The 22,419-nt window shown below is 33.8% G+C and overlaps 2 protein-coding genes across 4 annotated transcripts; both read right to left on the bottom strand.

Annotated features, from left to right (window-relative positions):
- Window positions 1–5,476: 5,476 nt before the first annotated feature.
- Window positions 5,477–10,758, bottom strand: LOC115973879 (thylakoid lumenal 29 kDa protein, chloroplastic-like). Of its 2 annotated transcripts, none has more exons than XM_031094119.1 (11): window positions 10,475–10,758; window positions 10,138–10,251; window positions 9,025–9,109; window positions 8,918–8,952; window positions 8,719–8,784; window positions 8,579–8,619; window positions 7,961–8,091; window positions 7,635–7,741; window positions 6,700–6,837; window positions 6,066–6,200; window positions 5,477–5,840 (listed from the first exon to the last, which is right to left on the bottom strand). In XM_031094119.1, the coding sequence occupies exons 1-11, from the start codon at window positions 10,571–10,573 to the stop codon at window positions 5,730–5,732; spliced, it is 1,062 nt and encodes a 353-aa protein (XP_030949979.1). In that variant the 5' UTR covers window positions 10,574–10,758; the 3' UTR covers window positions 5,477–5,729. The 2 variants fall into 2 exon arrangements, with proteins under 2 accessions (XP_030949979.1, XP_030949980.1); XM_031094120.1 differs by having other exon boundaries at window positions 10,138–10,242.
- A 1,488-nt stretch (window positions 10,759–12,246) lies between these two features.
- Window positions 12,247–19,835, bottom strand: LOC115973876 (O-fucosyltransferase 7). 2 transcript variants are annotated; one of them, XM_031094114.1, is made up of 12 exons: window positions 19,440–19,835; window positions 19,039–19,131; window positions 18,144–18,243; window positions 17,971–18,038; window positions 16,005–16,093; window positions 15,724–15,904; window positions 15,461–15,589; window positions 15,221–15,354; window positions 14,864–15,077; window positions 13,733–13,917; window positions 13,516–13,611; window positions 12,247–12,827 (listed from the first exon to the last, which is right to left on the bottom strand). In XM_031094114.1, exons 1-12 carry the CDS (start codon window positions 19,602–19,604, stop codon window positions 12,674–12,676), a joined length of 1,608 nt encoding a protein of 535 aa, XP_030949974.1. In that variant the 5' UTR covers window positions 19,605–19,835; the 3' UTR covers window positions 12,247–12,673. The 2 variants fall into 2 exon arrangements, with proteins under 2 accessions (XP_030949974.1, XP_030949975.1); XM_031094115.1 differs by lacking the exon at window positions 19,440–19,835 and having other exon boundaries at window positions 18,144–18,252; window positions 19,039–19,124.
- Between the last annotated feature and the right edge of the window lie 2,584 nt (window positions 19,836–22,419).

Genomic DNA, 22,419 nt, shown 5'->3' with positions numbered 1-22,419 from the left:
CCTTCCCTGCTATTGTTTCTCAAGCTTGGGGAGGTGCAGATAATCTTGTTGAGGCCGTTGATAGCTTCAATAGGAATGTTGTGGATTGGAATAAAAATCAGTTTGGGAATATTTTTACAAGGAAGAAAATTATGATGGCTAGGATCAATGGTATTTAGAAGGCTATTGCTTTTAAACCTTCTAGTTTTCTTCTTAAGTTGGAAGTGGATCTCCTTAGGGATCTTGATCTTGTTCTCAATTAAGAAGAGGAGTTATGGGCTCTGAAGTCTCGGGTTAATTGGTTGGTTCAAGGGAATCGTAATATAGCTTTCTTCCATGTTTCAACTTTGGTTAGGAGGAAAAGGAATCAAATCATGGCTATTAAGAATTTAGTGGGGGAGTGGATCCTTGAGGAGAATGATATCAAAGAGTTTATTAGAAGCGGTTTTAATGGGATATACGCAACATCTCATGAGGCTGTTTCAAGGGATGAACCTAGTTTTGTCCAGTGTCAGGCCAGCCTCTCGGATGGGGAGAGGGAGAGCATCGGTGGAGAGGTTACTGAAACAGTAATCAAAGCTGCCTTGTGGTCTTTAAAACCATTTAAAGCCCCGGGTTCGGATGGACTTCATGCGGGCTTCTTCCAAAAATTTTGGCCAGTAGTGGGGGACTCTATGATTGAGGAAGTTAAGCAGATTTTTAGGAGTGGGAAAGTGCCTGAGCATCTGAATAAGACTCTTATTGCTTTGATTCCTAAGATCCAAGGTCCTGAGACTTTAGGTAATTACAGACCTATTAGTCTGTGTAATACGGTGTATAAAGTGGTGACCAAAATTATTGTGGCAAGGTTGAGACCTTTTCTGGATAAGCTTATTTCTCCCCTACAGACGGCTTTTGTCCCGGGTAGAAAGGGTATTGACAATGTCATCATTGTCCAAGAGATAATTTATTCCCTTGGGAAAAAGAAAGGGAAGACGGGGTATATGGCCTTAAAGATTGATTTGGAGAAGGCTTATGACAAGCTTGAGTGGGGATTTATTCGAAACATGCTTATTAGGATTAACCTTCCCACACAGCTCATAGATGTTATAATGAGTTGTGTGTCGACGGTCTCCACCTCCATATTGTTTAATGGGGAAGTTTTGGATCCGATTCTTCCTTCTAGAGGGATAAGGCAGGGTGACCTGCTCTCCCCGTATCTTTTCATCATTTGCATGGATTTTCTTGGTCAGTTAATAGAAGAGAAGTGCAATATGAAGACTTGGCAGCCAGTTAAAGCCTCTCAAAGTGGTCATGAATTCTCTCATCTCTTCTTTGCGGATGACCTCATCCTTTTTGCTAAGGCAGATTGGGTTCATTGCGCCGCCATTAGAGATGTTCTTGATGATTTTTGTGAGTTATCTAGGCAATCAGTGAGTGAAGCTAAGTCGAGGGTGTATTTCTCCCCAAATGTAGACCGTGACACAAGGGAATCTCTTTGTGACATTCTGGGGTTTGCTTCCACTCCTTTCTTGGGGAAGTATCTTGGCTTCCCTCTCAAGCATCCTGGCTCTTCTTCTCAGGAGTACAACTTCATCCTTGATAGAGCAAAACAAAAGCTTTCGGATTGGAAGGCTAACATGCTCTCTTTGGCGGGGTGAAATGTTCTCATTCAAGCCTCTTTAGCTACTGTTCCTTCGTATGTTAAGCAATGTAACTTGTTGCCTAGTAGAATTTTGAATGGGTTAGATAGATTGAATCGAAATTTCCTGTTGGGTTCTTCTGAGGTTGCCAAGAAGATTCATTGGGTTGGTTGGGATAAGTTGATAAAGTCTAAGGAGGAAGGGGGGCTTGGGCTGCAATCTACAAAGGGGAAGAATATAGCTCTCCTTTCTAAGCTTAATTGGAGGTTCCATATTGAAAAGGAGGCCCCTTGGGCTAGAGTTTTGAATCTGAAATATTGTAATCCGAGAAGAAGAGTTGCTACCAATGTTAATAGGCTTCCTTGTTCTCACATTTGGGCTGCAATGAAAAAAGGTATGGACACTTTCAATAAGGGTAGCAGGTGGATGGTTGGTAGAGATAGTGGGCTTAATGTGTGGCAAAGAAATTGGACTAATGGAGATTCTCTTAGAGGTTTGATTCAGGGTCCTATCACGAGGGAGGCTAGCCAGCTAGAAGTTAAAGACTTTATGATAGACACTGGTTGGGATTGGGGGAAGATTCCCTTTGAACTTCCTATTGAGGTTAGAAGGTTGATTCAAGCAACCCCAATGACTTTGTTGAGTAGAGGTGTTGATAAGTTGGCTTGGTCGGGATCTCCTAAAGGCACCTTTGACTTGAAGAGTGCTTATAGGATTGCCATGGGGGATGAAGGGATAGATCCTTTCCCAGCTCGTTGGATTTGGAAAGTGAATACTCTTCCAAGGATTAGAACTTTTCTTTGGAAGTGCGCCCATAACAGCACTGGAGTTAAGGTTTACCTTGAGAGGAGGGGTGTTAGTTATGATACTACTTGCCCTTTATGTTAAGAAGGAGCTGAAAGCATTTTACATGCCCTAAGAGATTGCCCTCTTTTAAGAGGCCTGTGGAATCAGTTAGGGGTTTTACCCTCTAATCAAGCCTTTTGGAGTAGCAACCTTCAAGATTGGCTGATGTTAAATAGTAAATTTAAGCACAGTTTAGGTGCTACTCATCCTCCATGGAATGTTGTTTTTCATTTTGCTGTGTGGAATGTCTGGAAGAGTAGAAACAATGCGGTCTTCAATGGCAAAAGTAGGAACCCGAAGCTTGATTTGGTGATTATAAACCAAGCAGTGAAATTTTTTCATTGCCTTTCCTCTCCAAGGCTGATGACCCGAAAAGTTTTAAGGAGGATTAGATGGGAGAAGCCGGCTCAAGGATGGTGGAAGCTTAACACAGATGACTCTTATTGTGATAACACTGGTTTGGCAGGTTGTGGAGGGGTGATTAGAGATGATGCAGGTAGGTGGGTTATTGGTTTTAGTAGGAGTATTGGCATGACCAACAGTTTTGCTGCCGAACTATGGGGTTTAAGGGAGGGTCTTCTTTTATGCAGCAACCTTAACATTAATGCTCTTGAAGTTGAACTTGATGCCAAGTCTATTGTGGATGCCTTAGATAATCCTTCTTATGTGAATAATGTCATATCGCCTCTGTTGGATGATTGCAAGCTATTGATTTCTCGCATTCCGCAGTTTTGTATTAAACATTGCTTCCGTTAGGCGAATAGGTGTGCGGATAGTCTTGCTAGATTGAGCTATTGTCTAGATGCTAATTTCTCTACCTTTGTTAGTCTGCCTGTGGACCTGATAGATGTTTTTGAGGATGACCTCAATGGGTTGTTTTGTAATAGGGTCTGTTCTGATTGTATTGTTGCTGCTTAGTTTGTAATGAAGCATTTTTTCACCAAAAAAAAGTAGAAAGCTAAAGGCTGTTTTTTTATTATTTAAAAATAAATAAAAATAGTGTGTGGTTAATAAGGTGTTGGTAACTTAACAATACTTATGCAAGAGTAATATTTCTACTGTTTCTAGAATTTATATATATATATATATATAAATATATATGAAGTAAATGATTCTTTTTGTACATACAAGGGGTGCTTTGACTTTCATATTTATTGTACATTTGTACTGTTTACAACTATCCAAAATGTGAATTTTGTTTATAGAAAAATTATAAATAAATATTTTAATAACATTGCTATAACTATAGGAGAAGTTACGGTGAAGAAAAGAAAAAAGGAGAAAAAAGAAGAAGAAAGAGATGAAAAAGAGTTATAGTGAGAGGAGATAATCATGTAGGGAGGGGTAGATTTTAGCTTCATAGAATATGCGTCTATATTTACTAAATTACAAAAATACCAATTTGGTTTTTTTTTTTGTTTTTATTTTTTATTTTTTTTTTCCTTTAAAACTTCCAATTTACATCGCTTTTAAGATTTTCTTTTACTATGCATTAGATTATTATTATTATTATTATAGAACTAATTTATATATATTAGCAATAATCCAAAATAATTCAGCGCTAAAATATTCTATTATTATTATTATTATTATTCTAGAATTTTGCAAAAATAAATAAATTTTTGCAAAATCCAAAATAAAATTATATCTTGCAGTTCAATTTTAGAATTTTGCATGTGTTGCAAATCTATATTTAAAGTGAGAAAATTTTACATAGAAATATTTTTAGAATGATGATTAATTTTCTATGGTTAAAATGAATCTTTGTATATAGAAGTTTGATAAATTCTTTTGTTTTAATGGTTGCTTAAAATGGTTTAATTGATCTATTACTTCGTTGACCATTGCTACAAAGTACAAACATATACAAAATAAACAGTTTTAGATCTAAAATTATTTGCTAACCAATAATGTTGGCTTGTTATAGTTTATTATTTGCATATGTGTAGAGTTTAAATATAGTAATTGCCATTGTATATTTAAAACTTTTATGATTGACCTCTTATAGTATGGTTTTCATGTTAAATTATGTATGATTCCTGTACAAACAATCATAATGTTTATCCACATGTCTCTTATATTTTAACTTCTTTGTGCTCATGTAGAATATGAGTATCATCTAATATTCTAGATTACAGAGTATAAGAAATATGTTTATTAAATATAAAATGATATATTTGCCTAAAATGATTTGTATAGAGGAAGCATTCATTTATTACATCTTTTTTTCATCTAAATATTTTGCAATAATTGTATACAATTGTTTAATTTTCCTTTAATGTTTGATTATATTTCAAATATAATTATACTTTTGTGGCATGCTTAAAGTAAATATATATAATTTTTGAAAAACTATCCCGTGCATCGCACGGGTTAGCGACTAGTTATTATTAATCCTGTGACTCATCTCGTTCTTAGCCCACTTCTTCCTTTTTTTTCTTCTTCTTTCTCTTTTTCCCTCTCTCTCTAAAATGGGCTATTGCTGGTTATATACGGCACATATTTCACTTTCAAATTGTCATTGCTTGTTGAAATATGCAAGAATATGTAATTGTCTATTCAGACAAGGAATACCATTAAGAAGGAGGTTTGATTATGAACACTCACCTTTTAAACCGGTGATTCACATTTTGCATGGTGTAATAGCCCTAGAATTTTACCTTCCTAAGATAAAACCATTTTGATTATGAACCCCCATCTTTTAAAAACTGTTCAATATATTCTTTACCAAACAGAAATTAGCAAACCAATTGGAACTTTAATTTTCTTAATGCCATATGTAAGACTTCGAACAGACAAAAGATGCTTGTACTGTCCATTCAATGATGATTACTATTTAGTATTTACCATCAAACAAATATATGTATGCATTCCTTTTTTGTGTAAAAGAAATTGATCCCAAGTCCCCTATTTGATGCAATTATGAACATATAGTGGATGTTCATGCCTATACGGTGTTTTTTGGTTTACACCGACTTGTTTCAATAAAAAAGATCTCTTGATTATAAAAAATAATAAATAAAAAAGAATGTTATGCCATCCTTTTTCCCTGCTTTTGTTTATTTAAAATGTCACGTTCGGATTGAACAATTGATTCACTGATTTTTTTTTATTTGCATAAAATACCTCATTATAAAGTGTCATTTATCTCAAAAACAACCATCCTGCAAAGGGTCACCATAAAAACTAAAAACTAGCAGATGTTTCAGTATTAAATTGTTCCAAGAAATAAGTCCCCTCCTTGCAGTACTGCTGCTACTTGGGAAAGGCTATTTACTTCCTCTATAATTTGAGTTTGCTCAAATCAACTCTTTGAACAGGATATGTATATGCCTCGTAGTTGATTTGCTGACCCAAGCTACTTAATTTTGTGAGAGTGGTGATCAGATCAACCTGAAAGAGAAACAGTTTGCATTCATGGGAAGTAAGAAGTTACATCAATCTTGCTCAATTTCAAACAAAAAGCTACAGGTCTATTTTGGCATTGGCACTATCAATATGGTATAAAATGTCTTGATTTTTCTTCCAAGTTATAATCAGGATAACTAAATTAACAGCATAAAGTTAAGTCCTTTATATTGCCCTTTTGGTAAGGCGTGTTAAGAAAATGTTACTAACCTCATAATCTGTCTCCGATACTGTTTCTCGGCTACGTTGATATTTCTGAACCCACGGAGAAACATCTGGATCGGTGGCCAATAATGCCTCAGTGGCAGCCTGATCTGGACCCAAGAATGCAGACATCACAGCTAGCTGGACAAACAACAAAAGAGACATCAATGAATGCTAATGACTATCAAATGGAACAGACTTACTCAAGGTTGCTTTAGCTTGAATAAAAAGATACCCCAAATATTATTTTTGTTATATGTTTCATTTCAGCCCTTGACTGCGCTTTGCCATTTGATTTGTTTATTGAAAGGAAAGGTTATATTAATGTCATTTGTATTAAAAAGAAAGTACAATGCATCCAAAATATGAGTCTTAACATGGAACGAACAACAATTCATTCCATAGAAGATGAAAATCCCTACAAGTAGTAGGTTTGGGTTCCAACATAGCTTACACCATGAAATCAGCAAAGAATCTTACTCTCAATTTGAATTTAACACATTTGGCTGTGGTTGCATTTTTTAGGTGCTATATTTTGGGTCACAAGTAATAACTAATAAGTACAAATAATTATTTGGTAAAGAAATTAAAACCTGAAATACAATTGCAGCAGCAAAAAGTAGTATAGTTGAAAAAATACCTGGCGAGGACCAAAGCCAATAGCTACAAACTTGTCTTTCATTTCCTTCACATTTGAGTTCTCCCATCGGGGAACCCTCCCTTCTGGATCTGGTTCTTGGGTGTCTGCCCTTCCAAATTGCTTGTCAAACAAGCCCCACTGTACCCAATAACATTTGTATAATAGCATCAAATACAGATCCAATATTTTCTACTAAATGTCCAATTTGTCAATTATAGTTGAGCCATGATGATTGGTTTTACCTAACCAATTAAAGCAATTACAACCAAGAACAAACTTTTCAGAAAAAATTTAAGATATTGAAAGAGTAGGAGAAAATTCCAACAAACCCATTACCGCTTAGGGTTGAGAGAGAGAGAGAGTGGCAGTAGGTTAGCTTGATGTGTAATAATATGGAAAGTCAATCAGTGAACAAAGCCTTGACTTGTATCCTAGCTGTGCAGGCTTCTTAGTTATACTGAACAGACACTAAAAAATTGAACATTCTTTCATTCTAATTAATAAGTGCAAGTCAGATTGTGTCTTCCATCTTGAAAAAATTAGAGTGATTGAAAAAGTATTGCTATTACACACTTACTGAAATAGAAACTTAAGTCCATAAACCAAAAAGAATAGAGTGTTTCAAATTTACAAAAATTTAAAAAGTAAACAGATTTTCAAGAGTGTCACCACAGCCTTTTTTTCTTTTTATTTTTTTGGCTGGAATATTAACCACTTCATAAGGCTGAAAATAGGCCATGAATGCAAGTATCTGGTTAAAGCTTAAAAAATGTCGTTAGTAATTGTTTGAGGACTTCAATCTGATGATGAGGGTATCCGGAAAAAGAAACTGAATTTCAAGAATGTCACCACAGCTTTGAGCAATATGTAGTGCACGATGTTATGGATGACATTGAGTACACCAGCAATGACACAGCAAGAATTGAGAAACAGACCTGTCCATTTGAACCATATGCAGTGTATAACAATCTCCCTTTCTCCACATTCCCACCACATTTACGAATGGCAGAAGTTAGAAATGTGGACTTGAGGACACCTTGTGCTACATCAAATCAAGGTATCTGAGTCAGGAGCATCCACACACTTATACACACAGACTGCATTCTTCATATTAGCTCATGCTAGACAGAAACAATGAATAGATGTTCAAAAACCTATTTTATTGGTCATTCTACAGGACACTGTACAACTAATACATGGTATGTTGATCTTTACGTCTATGGTTCATAGTTCAAACTTGTAGATATTTAGAATGTAGAACCTGCATATTGGATGAGATCTGCATAGGAAATGGGTCCACCCTTGGAAAATGAATCTATCTCTTTCTTTGCTTCCTCTAACAAATTTAAAGCAGCAGAAAGCCCCTTGTTTTCAGGCCTACTTAACTCTGAACTTAAGGCAAGAAAAAAGTGGAGAAGAAAATTAATGTAATTTTTCAAGAAGCTAAATGAACAACACTTTAAAGTGAATAAAAGGAAAATTTAGAATGGTAAAGCCATAAAGATACAAAATATCCAAAAGTTTTTAAAATGTCCTTTAACAACTTATATCCACCTTTTAAAAATAAATAAGACTTTCCATCCACATCACATCTCAACTCTAAGAGGCCATAGAAATGACAAGAGTAAGCAGTAAAAAACAGTGTATATTTTCAGCTAACAGATAGGTTTCAAGAGACCGTATATTTCCAACTCTTCAGTAGGAAATCATACTTACACTGATTTAAGCTTGCGTATAGGAAATATTCACACCACATTTTACTTATACTAGTTTAAGCTTTCATATAGCAAGTATCCGCACTGCATTTTACTTAAAGATTACAGGGGGCAGAAGTCTACAGGTTTATATGACATAAAATAGATAGTGCAGTAACTTGTACCTGAAGCGTATGGATCCATTTGCACCGCCGGATTTTGTAGCCTACAAATTCATCAGAATTACATCAGTACTGTCCTTTCCTCTCTTACTTTTAAAGGACTTATCCAGCATCCATGTAAAGAACTAAGGATTTTGTCTGACCTTATCATAAGTCATTGCATCATTCAGTGCCAAAGTTAATAAGGATGGAAGAAGCTCTACATTTCCCTGATACAACAACAGAAATAACAAGTGACAACATTCTAAAATGGTATTATGATAGCGTCATCTTCAATCTAAAAATACATTCTAATTGTAAAGTATACCTAAATAAACATAACTACATCTTAGCAGGGCTTACATTTATAGCCGTATAAAGTGTCTCCTTGACACTTGCTGTAAAGAAGGAGATGTGAACATGGATCAGTAGCTCATTTCAGCATGAAAAGTAGTGTTTGATGAACTCACAAAGAAATTCAGAACGCTGTCTCCGTTGTATCAAATCAGCAGCACTAGCTTTTTCAACAAACAATCCTGAGCTTGCCATTAGTTCCTAAAAGGAAATCACTACAGTCAGAAACTCATTACAACATCATTCTAGGTCAAAGTATTGTATATCTACTTAAGTATATGTTTTTGTGTTTGTGCAAATACATAATTCAACCAGGAGAAGAGTATTCAGATAGTTGAAAGCTATTAGAATTACCATTGTTTTGGATAATGTCATTTTTTTTCAACAGCAATTCATTGAAGGGATAAGGATTTATTGAATTGAGTGAATTTTCTAAAATATTATAGAAAAAGTTTCATTCTTGTTGTTAGAATTTAATAAATTAGCTGTGAAAGTAAGTGGCCTCAAGCCAGGTTTATGGAAAAAATTTACCAGAGTTTGTTGGCTTAGCACAACTAAACATCCTGTGAACCAGCCAAGAGCCTTGTGTCTTACTGACATTGTCCAGTTCTCTCTATTTGGAGAACTCCGATTCGAATCCCCCCTCCCCCACGTGAAAAATAAAAAATCTTGTAAAGCCACTAGTAACACCACATCTCTTTAACATTTGAAAATGGTCAAGTTAACCATTTTAGCAAGGTGGCATACTTCATACAATCCACAATTTTTATTTTTTATGATGAATAACCTCTTCAAATCAGGGCCACTTCATATACCCACCCTTGCTGAGTAAACCCCAGATACACAACCTTGCCCATAAAAACCATATATAGGGTGGTCCCGAGACTCAAACTGGAGACCTCATGGGGGTTTCCCATGAGGCCAACCAATTGAACTAACCCGTGCAGGCTGCAATCCACAAGCATGTAAGCATCACAGATAATTTTCATTCTTTTAATGCTCTCTTCTTATTTTAAGCTAATATTCAATGAAAGATGAAAACTTTCACATAATCAATAATTGGGTACATTAAATGCAAAAGGCTTATATTTTTTTAGTGTTACTTGAAATGAGTAATCGAATAGACTGCTAAGTTCACTCAATTACTACTATTTCAAAAACCAGAGCCAAAAAAGTGAAATCGGTAAAGACACAATTTATGATTCTAAGTACAAAAGCAATGCTCTCACCATGCCAATGGTAACACCGGCACATTTAAGAATGTCCCTTCGACAAAACCGATCCTCATCCTCAGCAGTAGCATCAATTTCCATTTTATTACAACGAACTGTAACCTGATATTTCTTTACAATTAAGGAAAGCAAAAACAATTGTAGTATCAAACAATATGTCACACACACACACACTTGACATAGCTATCTAACAACAATATGTGATATAACTGTAACCCATTCTTCATATAAATGCAAATGATGGAATAATAAACCCAAAAACACGCTAAAAAACAATGTGGTAAGTACTTTCTTTTTTCAAACAATCACTTTCAGATAGGCATGGAAAACTCACTGCATAAGATGGATATCTGTTGGTTGTAGTTGTGGTGAGAGATGGGACAGGAACAAGTGGAAGCAAAGGAGGGATGGTTGAGAGAAATGAAACCCCCATTTTGCCTTTATTTCTAATCTGATCTTCTGAGACAATTCTAGCTTCTAGGGACAGTTTTTATGATATACGTGAATGGGTTTTTGGTTAGTGAAAATTAGTTTGTGTGGAGAGCGCAAGTGAGTTCATGATATGCGTTATCCTATCTTTGTTGTCCAACTTAGCTGTCAATATCTATGTAGGATCACGAAATTTCTTATCGTTTTCTCTTTATGATATTATGGTAGAAACTAAAACTTCACCTGTGAAATAGTGTTTTATAGCTATTAGCTTATAAAATTCGAACTCTGAATTTTATAGAGCTTTTCTAGAAGTTTCAAATTTCAGTATTTCCTTGTAAAGCTCTTTTTAGCCTTAAAAACTCACAGGTTAAGCTCTGCTTTATGCAGAGTTTATATGTATTAGTATTTTTTAAAACTTCAATAATTTGTCTAGGTACAATTGTATTTTTATCCACATTTATGACTGACCCGTTTTTCACCCAGAAATAATTTGGCTGCAAACTCCAACGCCCTCCATGAATAACCGACCATGAACAATCTAAAACCTATATGTTACATGCGTTCCTTTGAATGGAGGTGTACATTTAAAAAAAGTCTTTTAATAACATCCTCTTCATTTATGTAAAGATAAAGTTTAGCTACAAAATTATATTGAATTGCATGTTCTTTATACTTTTAATATACTTGTCATATTTTGGAAAACTAACCGTTGAATAAAATATACATTACTACATATTTTGAAAATCTAACTGTTGAATTGTATGTTCTTTACGCTCTTGATACACGTATCAAATTTTGTGTCAATTAGATATTATTTACTATATGATCTATAAGCTCATACTTTATGCATAATTTTAAACTACAAAACTTGCAAATTAAACAATTTATTAATGACATAGCTATTAATCTTTAATTTTCTAGAAATTTTGCAAGCATGAAGAATATAAGAAAAAGATGTGATCCAATAGTAGATTTATTAAAATTCACTTTCAATAAAAAGATATTGAATAAGCTTATATTTTATGCATAATTTTAAATTACAAAACTTGCAATTTAAACAATTTATTGATGACATAATTATTGATCTTTAATTTTCAAGAAATTTTGTATGCATGAAGAATGTAAGGAGAAGATGTGATTCAATAGTGGATTTGACAAATTTTACCTACAATAAAAAGATATTGAGTAAGGTTATAATCTTAGGTCACAACTAATTTTATAGCTAAATTTTATCCTTTATATAAGACAATATTATAATTATATTTTTAAATTTTTTATCAATTTTTTGAATCGTCATATAAGTGGGGAGAAAAATGCAACCTTTCGGGATGCAGGGACGGTAGACCCACCCTAATCTAATCCTAATTTTTCCATTCAATAAGTTGAGTGATACAACTTTTCACTTCTATTTTTAATAAATATTGAGGTATCCTGTTGTGAATTGTGATGGGCATATGAGAAGAATGTTTTTATGGTGAATCTTTGTAAAAATGATATTATTTCAATCACAACTTTCCACTTGAGCAAGTAGTGAAAAAGATTGTTTTATTAGCATTGTTGTTTCCCTTTAGCCCCGGAAGTATTGTAGCTAAACTCAGGCTAGAATAATACAGCACCATCTAAACCATAATGAGTTGAGCGCCAGGAAAGAAGAAAAGAATGGTGACTGCGAAGTAAAGAAACGAAAATCTAATTCTTTATTGCGCTCAATGCCTACGAATGAAATACTACATACATGAAAAGTGTACTTTATTCCTAACAAAGCAGAAACAAAGTATGGTATCCCAATGAATTCTCTATGCAACTCTTTTTTTTTAATAACCTGGCGAACTCCAAACAAAAAAATGGTGCTTGGAAGGCCCTATCTTTGGTGATCAGTCCCTACTGTGCACCCTAATGCAATTGTTCTCTTCATCTGTATTTTACAATATCGCCCCCCAGCTTTCTTTACGCCCGGGAAATACACGCCGGATCCCTATGTGTATAATGGAAGCACTACCACCAGCTTGTATTGCTCCAACAAATTATATGGAACGCAATGTGCCACCACTGCATCAGCATAGGAATCATTTTGAAGAAAAATTGTTCTGCACAATCTGATCTACCTGATAATGTGAGAGGTGTTTACATTTGGTGTTTCCCTCTGACATAAACACTCTGGTTTAGGGTTTGTGTAAAAGGATTCTTCAGAACGGAATCTGTCCATGCCCCTTGTTCCAGAAATGGGGCCTTTTCTCTTCCTCGGTGACCCTTGCCTGAGCAACCAATGTAACAAACAAAAAACACATCTATGTAAAGCCGGTGCATATGATTTATCAGAACATAAACTATTTAGAAAATGGAAAATATTTCTCCACCATAGTGTCAAACATCAGAAGAAAAGGGAAAAGGGGGCACCAAAGAAGAATTCCCAGTTTCCTGTGGGCCAAAATGTATTCTGGTAGCCCCCCTACCAAAGGTGAATGCTGCTCTTCAGTTGGGAGTGCAAGATCTATAGTCTTATCCCTCCAGCAGGCTTATAGGAATGGTGTGACACTGTAGCCTATTAATCACACTAATCACTCAACCAAACATATGAAAAAAAAAATCCATCTAGTTCTCCACATAAATCCAACGAATCTCCAAAATTATATTCTTCCATAATCACAGTAATAGCAGTTTAAAGAGGATGGGGGAAAAAAAATGGGAATGACTTGAATATGAGTGTCCCCAGGCTTCTGCTCTAAACCACACCAGGTAATGACTTGCATATGCAAGTTCCACTTGAGAGGGGTAGGAAATTTCTAATGAAATACATGTAAGATGTATCAAAAGGGTTCTTAGACTGACCCTAAGGAGAACCATGGATTGGCAGTCAAGGATCAAGATATACAACCAAAAGAACAAATAGTAAATCCATTGTCTAAAATGTAGCCACTGATTATTATAAAACCTAGTACATACCGCTTTTTATGTGCATCAATAATTTGACTTGAAATTTTATTTCTTTCTTTCAGAGTTGCATTCTCAAGTTTGTCAAACAGACGAACAATGATTTTCCTGATAGACAAAAAGAAGAACAAGAACCACAATTAATTATATGTAGCAATTGATGGAAGTATGCAAAGTGGATAGAAAGTTATGTAATCCTAGACTAACTCCAAAAAAGAAACTGTCTTACCTGAAAGGAACTATTGTTTTCCTATGTCCAAGAAAACGACGATGGCCTTCAACTGCTTTTGCCATGTTCCCAGAGTATGATGGAATAAATACATTGCTTTCAACAGATACAATGTAGTCAAGTGCAGCAAGCTGAGAGCCATGATTGATAAAAGGCTGAAGCTCCTCAACAGTTGCCAACTTTTCCTGCAAAGTGATCACAAGATGTTAATCTTTCTTTCTTTCTTTTTTGTTTGCTTTTTTCCCTGGGGTCCTTAGCACCCCCAACCATTCCCCACACCCCCCCCCCCCCAAAAAAAAAAAAAAAAAAAAAAAAAAAGATATACAAAAATAAGAAAAGCAATCAAAATTCAACAATAATATATATTTTTAAAAAATTTACTAGCTGTGTATGAGAGAGAGGGAGAGAATTATTAATAATTGTAGATAAAGAGCATGATTTTGAACTTCAACTCTCCATAGGTTGAGTTTGGTTCATTAGTGATCTAAGAAGTACAAACATAGACACTGACATGACACAACAAGGAACAAGGTGACATAGCCATTCTTGAAAAATTAAGACACTGAAATGATGGAAATATGACAATTAATTAACTGATATAAATCTCTAGGTATATTTTATTGATTTATAGGCATATTTTATGTTTATGTTCATTTTTAGAAATTAATAATGCCAATGAAAATCTTTAAAAACATAAAAAATCCTTGATTTTTTATTTATTTATTTATATATAGAATCAAAGAAATTTTTTTAATTGGATAAAAAAAATCCTCCAACACAATGAGGACAAGCATGCAAGAGTGTCCTCGACTTGTCCAACACATACACGTGTCAAGACTTGCCGGGGGTTTTGAGGTGTTCGTGCTTCTCACTTAATGATTCAAGTAAGCTAGGCCAAAAGTATTATAGCAGTAGTTTATTTTCTATGTATTCTCTGATATTTTGTGAGGGTTACTTCAGTCCCTCCAACAAATTTGAGATACCATTAACATAAGAAAGTGAACCATGGATCCAGCTAATATAGTGTATAAAACTAATCTGCGTGGTTTATTTAGTAACAGGACAATTGACATTATTCCTTAATATGAGAATATCAAGCAAAGAATCAAGTTTAACAATGCAGCTTCATACCTTGCTCATTATATAGGGATAGCGGGATAGCAGATAAGCCATATGAGAATCACCCCCATATGTCTCTCCAGCAGCAATGTATATAGGAGTGTTTGATGGGTACCCAAGAGCAGAGAGAAAAAATCCAACCTCTTTAGGAGTTAAGGGGCATTCGCCTTTGGATCTTTGTTCCTTAGAATCAATGTCCTTTATTTTCCAGTTATCAGTGTTATTTCTACAAGGACAGAATAACATGAATATATATATATTAAAAAAAAAATATGCTGGCATCGCATCATGTAGATAAAGGATTGTTCTATATATGAATTCAGAAAAATTAACTGATTGTTCAGGACAGCAAGAGTAAGAATTTCATACCTTAACATCCTTAGTTCCTCAGCTTCAGCTGGAGACAGCTCCTGTGTGCAGCCACTAAAGGCAAGCATGTCCTTCTCAAACCGTAAATGCAGAGCAATGTAGGGGCCATAGGATCTCATCCGATCAACCAACAACTACATCATAGATAAAAATATATATAAATAATGGTCACTGCATAGGACACGGTTGAGATAAAGCCACACCACACCAAAAATCAGATGAGCATTTCGGAGAAATTACTTTTCCCATTGCTTCAATTCGAGGTGCAAAACGAAGGGCTTCATAACAGGCACGGCAGCGCAGTTTCTGAATGTCTAGAGGTAAATAGTTATTTGCTAAGCGAGAATCAGATTTGGAAGCTTGAATAATCTGAAAAGAAATATTATATAATAAGATAGCATTAAAGGGGGAAAAAACTGAAGAGATAGGTAAATAATAAGATGCTGAATTTAGAAAAAGAAAACCAACAAATGCATGGACCAGAAGCAGTCAAATAAACATACCTGATGATTTAACCAGGAGTTAGTAATCTCGTCCTCATAGTATTCTACACCAGACCAGCTTCTGAACTCTTTCTTTGATTTAGACGCAGTAGCCAATTCCTTAGGAAGCTTTTTTACAACTCTTACATCATTAGCCAGAACATTAATAAAATGATCTTCATCAAAAACATCTGAGAAGTGACTGCAAATTGAACAAATAAAAAGTATTGCATCATTAGTATAAAACATGACTTAGAAAGAAAAAAAAATGGGGGGGAAGGGGTTTGGGGTGAATTTCCTACCTATTGTCCTGCCAAAATGACTTCTTATCAAGTTCAGGAATTACAAGAGTGGCATTTATGATACGGGCTACAGCCACCATGTCACATATCTGCAATTTCAGAATGAGTAACTTAGCTCCAATAAGCAGCCAAATAAATTATTGACCACATTCTATAACTATCAATGTTTGGGTAGAATGTTTTAGAATTAATACAAAGAATAGAAAGAGAACAGGTGAAATGAGGACCACAACAAGTGGATTTCTCATAATTAAATGAAGTGTGTTTTTAGTCCCAGAGCAGGTAAAAAGCACAGAAATTTGATGCATTATATCAACATGACAGGTTTATAGATGACAAACATTGCAGCAGCATATTTACAACATTGCATTTGAGAAGCATATAGGTAATCTAGGTCCATGTCATCTCTCATATAAGATATATCATTATTTCTGAATGTCATGTTTAGTTTGAAAACACTAAAAGCTTCGACACTAATTAATGCATGAACTGCATAAGTATGTTTGAATGTCCTTGTGTGTGTCTTTTAATTAGAGTCATGTTTGTAAGTATAGTCCCTGTGAATGTATAAGAGAATGGGAGGAGAAGAACAAAAAAGGGTGGGGGAATGGGAGGAGAAGAACAAAAAAGGGTGGGGGGGGGGGGGGGGGGGCGACATTCAGGACCATATATCTGTGGAAAAGGATAAATCCAAATGATTATGAGATACTCAACTCAAAAAAACCAACCTATTGACACCATATATATATTATGTCTCCTTGTCCAACCCCATCAAAAGCATCTTATGCTAACTGAGGCAAAATCATGTTATGGTCACAGCCCTAAAACAAGTTTTCTTGACTATATGACTACATTACAGATTTTTAACATATTAAAAAGCATAAGGCTCATATTTCATTCACATCTAAGCACTGAATAAGCATCATCACAGAAGGTCCAATCACCTAAGTTTCAGCCTAAATGCTTGACAGCCATTTCCCATTGACGTTAGATTGCTTTTTGAGAGGAATTTGATGTCTGTGCTGCACAACATTTATGACTTAGTGCAACTGCCAGGGGTAGTTATTTCCGATCAGTTATTCAGATCAAGAAGTAGAATGAGTCAGGCCACATAAAAAAGTTGATTCGGTTTTTGAACAAGAAAAGTATAAAAATCAGTATCTCTATTGAATTTGGTGTTAAATTGGCCTCATTGAGCTTAGGGAAACAACCCCAAAACGTTGAAAGTTGCATGAATTGGTTAGCACGAATAAGCCCAACCTGTTTAAAAAATTGAAGCTTGGTTGACCAAAAAATAGCAGGTCAGGTCAGTCTGATAATGTGCAATCGTGACACCATGAGATTTTGAACTACTGTGTGTTTCCTATTTGCTAATGTTGAAATCATAAAAACTAGAAAACACAATAAAGTCAAGGCAGAACCAGACCAGGCTTTTTGTATCCCTAAACTCCCTATATTTGTAAATCTACTACATAACAGAAGCTCTCTGAGGTGCAGCAAGAAAACAATGATGGCACGGGACACATCTCCACATATTAATTAAGGGAGAGGAACACCCAAAGCCTTATTAAAATACATTGTAGAGATTGCCCCCAGTTTGGAAAGGAAGAAAGTTGAGGTTGATAATCATAGAATAAGCAACTAGCAATCAAAAATCACGTTTATCCAACATATTAATTGGAAATAGTACAAAAGGATTTCATGCACTGTCATTTCATTGCCTGCAAAAGATGTACAAGCATATGGGAACTTAGAACGACATTACAATAAATTAGACCGGGACTGTTTGTTGTATCCCAATTTTACCCACTTCCACAACTTTGCACCAATCAAAGACAGAAACCCAAAATTACTAGAACACATGCAATTCAAAAAGATGATATAATAACCAATAACAAGCAAGATACATATACAAACATATTACTATCGAGCTTATCACATGAGACAGAGAAAGCATAATACACACCCCAAAACGCATCTGGTTAAGCCCACCATTTGCATGCACTAGAAGGTAACCTCGCGACTCTCCCGGAGCTGGATAAACAATAATTGTAATAAATGAAAAAAAAGTTTAAGTACATATTGATATCAAACACTCCCAAATTATAAAAACCCTTGAGATCAGACAATTTTTCTTACGTGTATAATTAGCACTAGGCTCTATGCAAGGCTCAAATTTGCTATTCGATGATCGCTTCCATAGCTTGTCGTAATCCGAAATCTCTCTAGCACCAACCAACTGTCAAATCTAAAGGAGTGAAAAACACGAAAGACGCATGACTGCTTTGTATCAATATGTACACCTAATAACTAACTCTACCAGACTCAATCCACCATTAACTAGTATTACAGCAAACTCAAACACCAAATCCCCAAAAACAACAAAAAAACTAGCAATAAATCATTAACTGGTTGCTTAAAATTTTGGATTAAAATTTTTTATTAAAGTGATATTATGAGAAATTTCATTGAACTAAACCACATAGCTTAATCCATCAGCATCTAAATCAAACTCAGTACAAAAACAAATCAAGAAATTAAAAAATAAATAAATAAAGAGAGAAACAGACTCAATCCACTAACAAATAACAAGTATTACAGCAAACTTAAACACCAAATCCCCTAAAAAAAATTAGCAATAAATCATCATCTGATTGCTTAAAAAATTGGATTTAAATTTTTTTTTTTTTTTTTTTAAGTTTTATTATGAGAAATTTCATTGAACTAAACCGCATTGCTTAATCCATCAGCATCTAAATCAAACTCTGTACAACAAAAAAATCAAGAAATTAAAAATAAATATATTAAAGAGAGAAACAAACTCAATCCAACAAGTATTACAGCAAACTCAAGCACTAAATCCATATATATATATATATATAAAGTTCAGAAATTATAAAATTATAAAATAAAATAAAAACAATGATATTCTGAGGAATTTGATTAAACTAAGCCACATTATTTGAATACAAAATCAAACTGAATACCAAAAAAATTATAAAAATAAATAAAAATAAAGAAAGTAACAGAAAACCTGGCGAGAATGAGAAGAGAGAGGATCTTTTCCTTTTGACAAATGTGGCGGAGTGAGCTCTCGAGTCCAGCTTTGATGCTTCAATTCATGTTGCTAAAAAACCAAACCAAACCAAACAAATATGAACAGTAATTTATATTAGATCAGCAAAAATACCTAATCTCCATAACCTACCAACAACAACAAATAATAATTCACATAAAAAAATAATAATAAAAATAAAAAATCCAGAAAATTAAATTCTCCTTTTCCATTTCGATTCTACCTAATCTCAAAAAAAAAAAAAATCCAGTAACAGTGTATTCCAAAATATCTGTAGCTGAAACTTTAACAGAATGATCGAAACGGTTAAGAGATCACAGAGAAGGTTTTAGAATCCCTAATTTGAGAGAAGCGGTTACCGTGGGGAGCTTGAAAGCGTCAGAGAAGTTAGGGACTTTGATGGAGGAAGAAGAAGGGAAAAGGTGAACGGAGAACAAAGCCACCAGCGCTATCACGCACACGGCGTACATTAGCAACTTGCGAAGCAAATTTAACGATATCCATCTCCACCTCCGTTTCTGCATCGCTCTCTCTCTCTCTCTCTCTCTCTCTCTCTCTCTTCGTTTCTAGAAAAAACTAGCAGTGGCTATTGCAATGGTGAAAGAGGTGTATAATGTGGATTTTGAGAGTGAGAGAAAGAAAGCTGTGTGCGTTGGTGTTTTTTGTTCGGGGGTGTGATTGTATTTTGGAGTAGAGTAGTGGTACTATTACTACTGCTGCCACTGCAGCTTTCGACAGTTTCGCTTTGGGCGGTGTTTATAGTTGGCACAATGATTCTAGAGAGAGATTAGAGAGATATCAGATTTTTTTTGTTAATTGTGAAATTAGAAAAAAAGTTCAGTGAATTTGGGAATGGAGGCTTTTTTTTTTTTTTTGGAGTGGGTATTAGTTTTTTCTTAACTTATTTATCTAACTAGTTAAAGGCCCCTGCTTTATACGGTTTTATTATAAACTTATATAATATATATTTTATTTAATAAACAATAACCAAATAAATAATTATTATAATAACAAAAGGAATATCTGCTATCTTCTAAACTAATTTGTTTGGTGTTGCTATCTTCTAAACTAATCTAATTTGTTTGGTGTTGTTGGAATGATTAGGGGAAAAAAAAGAAATTTTAATGTTGGTTTTCTATTTATCTTTGTTTGGGTATTGAAGAAGTTGTAGTAAACTGAGATTAATACATGTATCTGGCTTAGTCGAGAATTTTCTGGAAATTGAATTTTACCAAACCATGAAGCACAAACTATGATACTCTTAGCAAGTATTTTGAAGAATTGATAATAGTAAGAAATAATGAAACAACTAACTATTATAATAATAATAATAAAAGGTAATAAAATGTATTGGCATAATAACTATCAAATATAAAATAATAACAACTAAAAAAAAAAATTATTCTAATGAGTATTTTGTATTTTTGGGAGATTGTTGAACACCTCTTTGTACACTATATTTTTAGTGTATCCTTGTTCTTGTTTGTCATTATTCTTTATTAAAATCTTTATCTAATTTACTTATTTAGTATTTTTTTTACTAATTTTAAATAAATAAATAAAACTAGAAGTGGTATAATAAGTGGGTTTAGTTGGCGTATTGTGGTGCTATAAGAAGACTAAGAGCATGAAATTTCTCACAGCTTAGCATTTTTGTGATGGATGCGATAAATTCTGTTTATATTAAAAATCAATTAATATCTTAAGTTTTAATATAAAAATAAGACTAATAATTATGAAGTAAATGTCATATGTTTAAATTTTACTATATTTATAAAATAAAATAACTTAAACACCTTAGTAAGTTAGTGAAAAATATTGTTAAAAAAAAAATTGTTATTTTAGTATTACTAAAATGCTATTTTTTTGGAACTTTTAAAAATATTACCAAAAAAAAAAAAAAAAACTAATTGAAAATGTTTGTTATTATCCATTTATGTGAATCTATAGGAATCTAAATTATCTAACGAATTCATTCTAGAATAGAAAGAGAGGTTACCGAAAATATTTGGACTTCAAATATTTTTGGAAAATTTTTGGATGATGTGTGTTAATATTTTGATGATAAAATTTGGAAAATTTTTCGATGATGTGTGTTAATATTTTGATGATAAAAATAGCAAAATACTAATCTACATTTTTTTTTTTTATGAGAATCTTTTTTTTAATGAATGACATGTGTAAATTTAAACCCAGCCTGTTGGGTGTCTACAAATGTCTTTCATTCCAATAATAAAAAAGCAGCATGTCCTTCATGAGACTTGATCCCTTATTCACCGATGGGGGAGCATAAAGAATAAGATGTTGTAAGGTCAAATGTCATTTACTATTTGGCATGCACTAAGAGCTGATTAGGTTCTCTTATCTTATTCTCCAAAAAAAAAAACAATAATAGTAAAATAAAATAAACATAGTTCAAGGGATTAAAAAAAAAAAGTAGCTAAAGCCTAAAATGTGGCATTAATATGTCATTTACTAGTTGGCATACTCTAAGAGCTATAATTGTGTTTCTCTTATCTTATTCTGATGAAGTAAACATAGTTCTAGGTATAAAAATATAAAATGGCAACAAATGTGGCTAAAAATCCTCAAATGTGGCATTAATAAAGGTGCTAATTAACTGCTAATCCAGTAAAAAAGGTACTAAGGCCCTTTAATTTTGTGATGATTACGTTACTCGTTGTTTACAGTATTTAGCCAACAGAGTAATTCAACAATGCACTTAAAAGGTGCCGACTCTTCACATTTCAATTAAAAAGAACAGTGATTAGTCTTCAACAAATTATATGGTAATAGTTCTCACAATTTTTTTTTTTTTTCTCAAAACTAGAAGCGGATGTTTTTGATATGGACTCATCAACCCTATGCTACATGTCGACAATATATAATACTACGGGAATCATTGAGACTTTGATGGGCTATCATCATTGATGCAACATATTTATTAAAGCACCACAACTCAAACAATACCACAAGTACCATTGAGACATTGATGGACCATCATTGTTAACACAATATATTCATTGAAAATATCATGTGAAGTGATTCAAGAACCATGCTCAAAGTTGGTTTTCTTTTTGAGTATTAGTTGGCATAATTGGTAAAGTTTTTAATGGTTTAATAAGAGATCTTGGATTTAATTATCGCCTACACTAAAAATCGATTGGTGTTTTGATCTGATGATAAAAAATTATCCACATGAGTAAATGCGCTGAAACTCTCTTAAAAAAAATTGGTTTTCTTTTTTTCTTGGACAATAGGTCTCAAATATAAAATATTACGATGAGACCACCCAATCTTTAATTCTTTACTGTGCATTTATAGCTGAAACCTTATTAG

Source organism: Quercus lobata, chromosome 2, assembly GCF_001633185.2.
Source record: "Quercus lobata isolate SW786 chromosome 2, ValleyOak3.0 Primary Assembly, whole genome shotgun sequence".
Taxonomy (NCBI): Eukaryota; Viridiplantae; Streptophyta; class Magnoliopsida; order Fagales; family Fagaceae; genus Quercus; species Quercus lobata.
The sequence above is the reverse complement of the archived record's forward strand: the minus strand, read 5'-3'. Positions and strand labels throughout refer to the sequence as shown.